The sequence below is a fragment of the Tiliqua scincoides genome, chromosome 5 (genome assembly GCF_035046505.1).
Source record: "Tiliqua scincoides isolate rTilSci1 chromosome 5, rTilSci1.hap2, whole genome shotgun sequence".
NCBI classification, from domain to species: domain Eukaryota; kingdom Metazoa; phylum Chordata; class Lepidosauria; order Squamata; family Scincidae; genus Tiliqua; species Tiliqua scincoides.
Genome location: NC_089825.1, coordinates 108,971,758 through 108,973,212, shown reverse-complemented (window position 1 = coordinate 108,973,212; position 1,455 = coordinate 108,971,758). Strand labels below are relative to the sequence as shown.

The 1,455-nt window shown below is 43.2% G+C and overlaps 1 protein-coding gene across 1 annotated transcript; it reads right to left on the bottom strand.

Moving 5' to 3' along the window:
- Nucleotides 1–236: 236 nt before the first annotated feature.
- On the bottom strand, nt 237–1,187 carry LOC136653065 (olfactory receptor 5F1-like). Its single transcript, XM_066629990.1, has one exon. It carries the CDS (start codon nt 1,185–1,187, stop codon nt 237–239), a length of 951 nt encoding a protein of 316 aa, XP_066486087.1.
- Nucleotides 1,188–1,455: the final 268 nt, after the last annotated feature.

Sequence of the window (1,455 nt, the reverse complement as noted above, 5' to 3'; positions counted from 1 at the left end):
GATCGAACAAAAAACATAGAAACTTTCCAGCACTGGCATAGCTGTGCCAATGGGATGTATGCGGCATCTTGCAGTTGGGTGGCACTTGCAGAGCCCTCCTCAAAGTAAGGGAATATTTGTTCCTTTACCTCGAAGCTGCATTGCCCTTATGTCAATGCTGGAAAATGAGTTAGGATTGCGCCCTTAAAAACACACTTTCTGGTGAATATCATCTTCCTGAGATGTTGATGCTAAACCTACAACATGTTCTTCCCAAGTGCTCTCCAAAATGCCCCCTGCACTTCCTTGTTCCTAAAGCTGTAGATCAGGGGGTTTAACAGTGGAGTAATGATAGCATAAAACACAGAAACCAGGCGATCTTCATCCAAGGAATGATTGGAGGAGGGTCGCAGGTAGGTGTAGATGATGGTGCCATAGAAGATGCTCACCACAGTGAGGTGAGAAATACAAGCGGAGAATGTCTTTATCCTACCACTGGCTCTGCGGATCTTGAGCACAGAAGAGACAATGAGGATGTAGGAAAGAAGGATCAGGGAGAAAGGCACAATCATAAGAAATGCAGAGACGGTGAAGATCATCAACTGGACAAGAACTACATCAGAGCAAGAGAGATGCAGAATAGGAGGAATGTCAAAGAAGAAATGGTCAGTTTCATTGGAGTGACAGAAAGTTAGGGAAAAGACCAGTGATGTGTTGATAACAGAATTGAAGTTGCCAATAATCCAGGAAGCTGCAAGCAGACGCCAACATATGGGCTGGCTCATGATCAGTGTATACTGGAGAGGATGACAGATAGCAGCATAACGGTCATATGCCATCACTGAGAGGAGCACACACTCTGTACTTCCTAAAGTGGCAAAGAAATACATTTGTAGTGCACATCCTATGAAGGAGATGGACTTGTCCCCCAGCAACAGGTCCCACAACACCTCTGGGAGTGTGGTGGATGTGGAACAGATCTCAATGAAAGAGAGATTGCCCAAGAGAAAGTACATGGGAGTTTTGAGGCGTTGGTCAACTCTGATCAATATAATGATGACTAGATTCCCTGCCAAAGTCAACAGGTAGACTAACAGGCCTATAGCAAAGAGAAGCCTCTTGTTCTTTGGGTCAACAGATAATCCCAAAAGGACGAATCCTGTAATACCTGTTTGGTTCTGCCTTCGTATAGTATTGGTGGAGTCCATCTTCAATTAGAGTTCTTTGGTAGGACAGGAAATAGCAGTTTCTACTGTGAATGCTGGCTATTTCACAAAGCAAAAATAAAATGTAAAAGGCAGGCAGCTATTGAGTTTGCAGGCAGTCCATTTATATAGTACACCTTCAAAATCCATGGCACTTTACACTCAGGAAACAGAATTGTATGGGCTAGATCATTACAAGCAGAAATACAATCATACAATCTACAGCTTTCTAGAGAGGAAAAAAAATTACTTTTCTCTTATCTCCATGTCT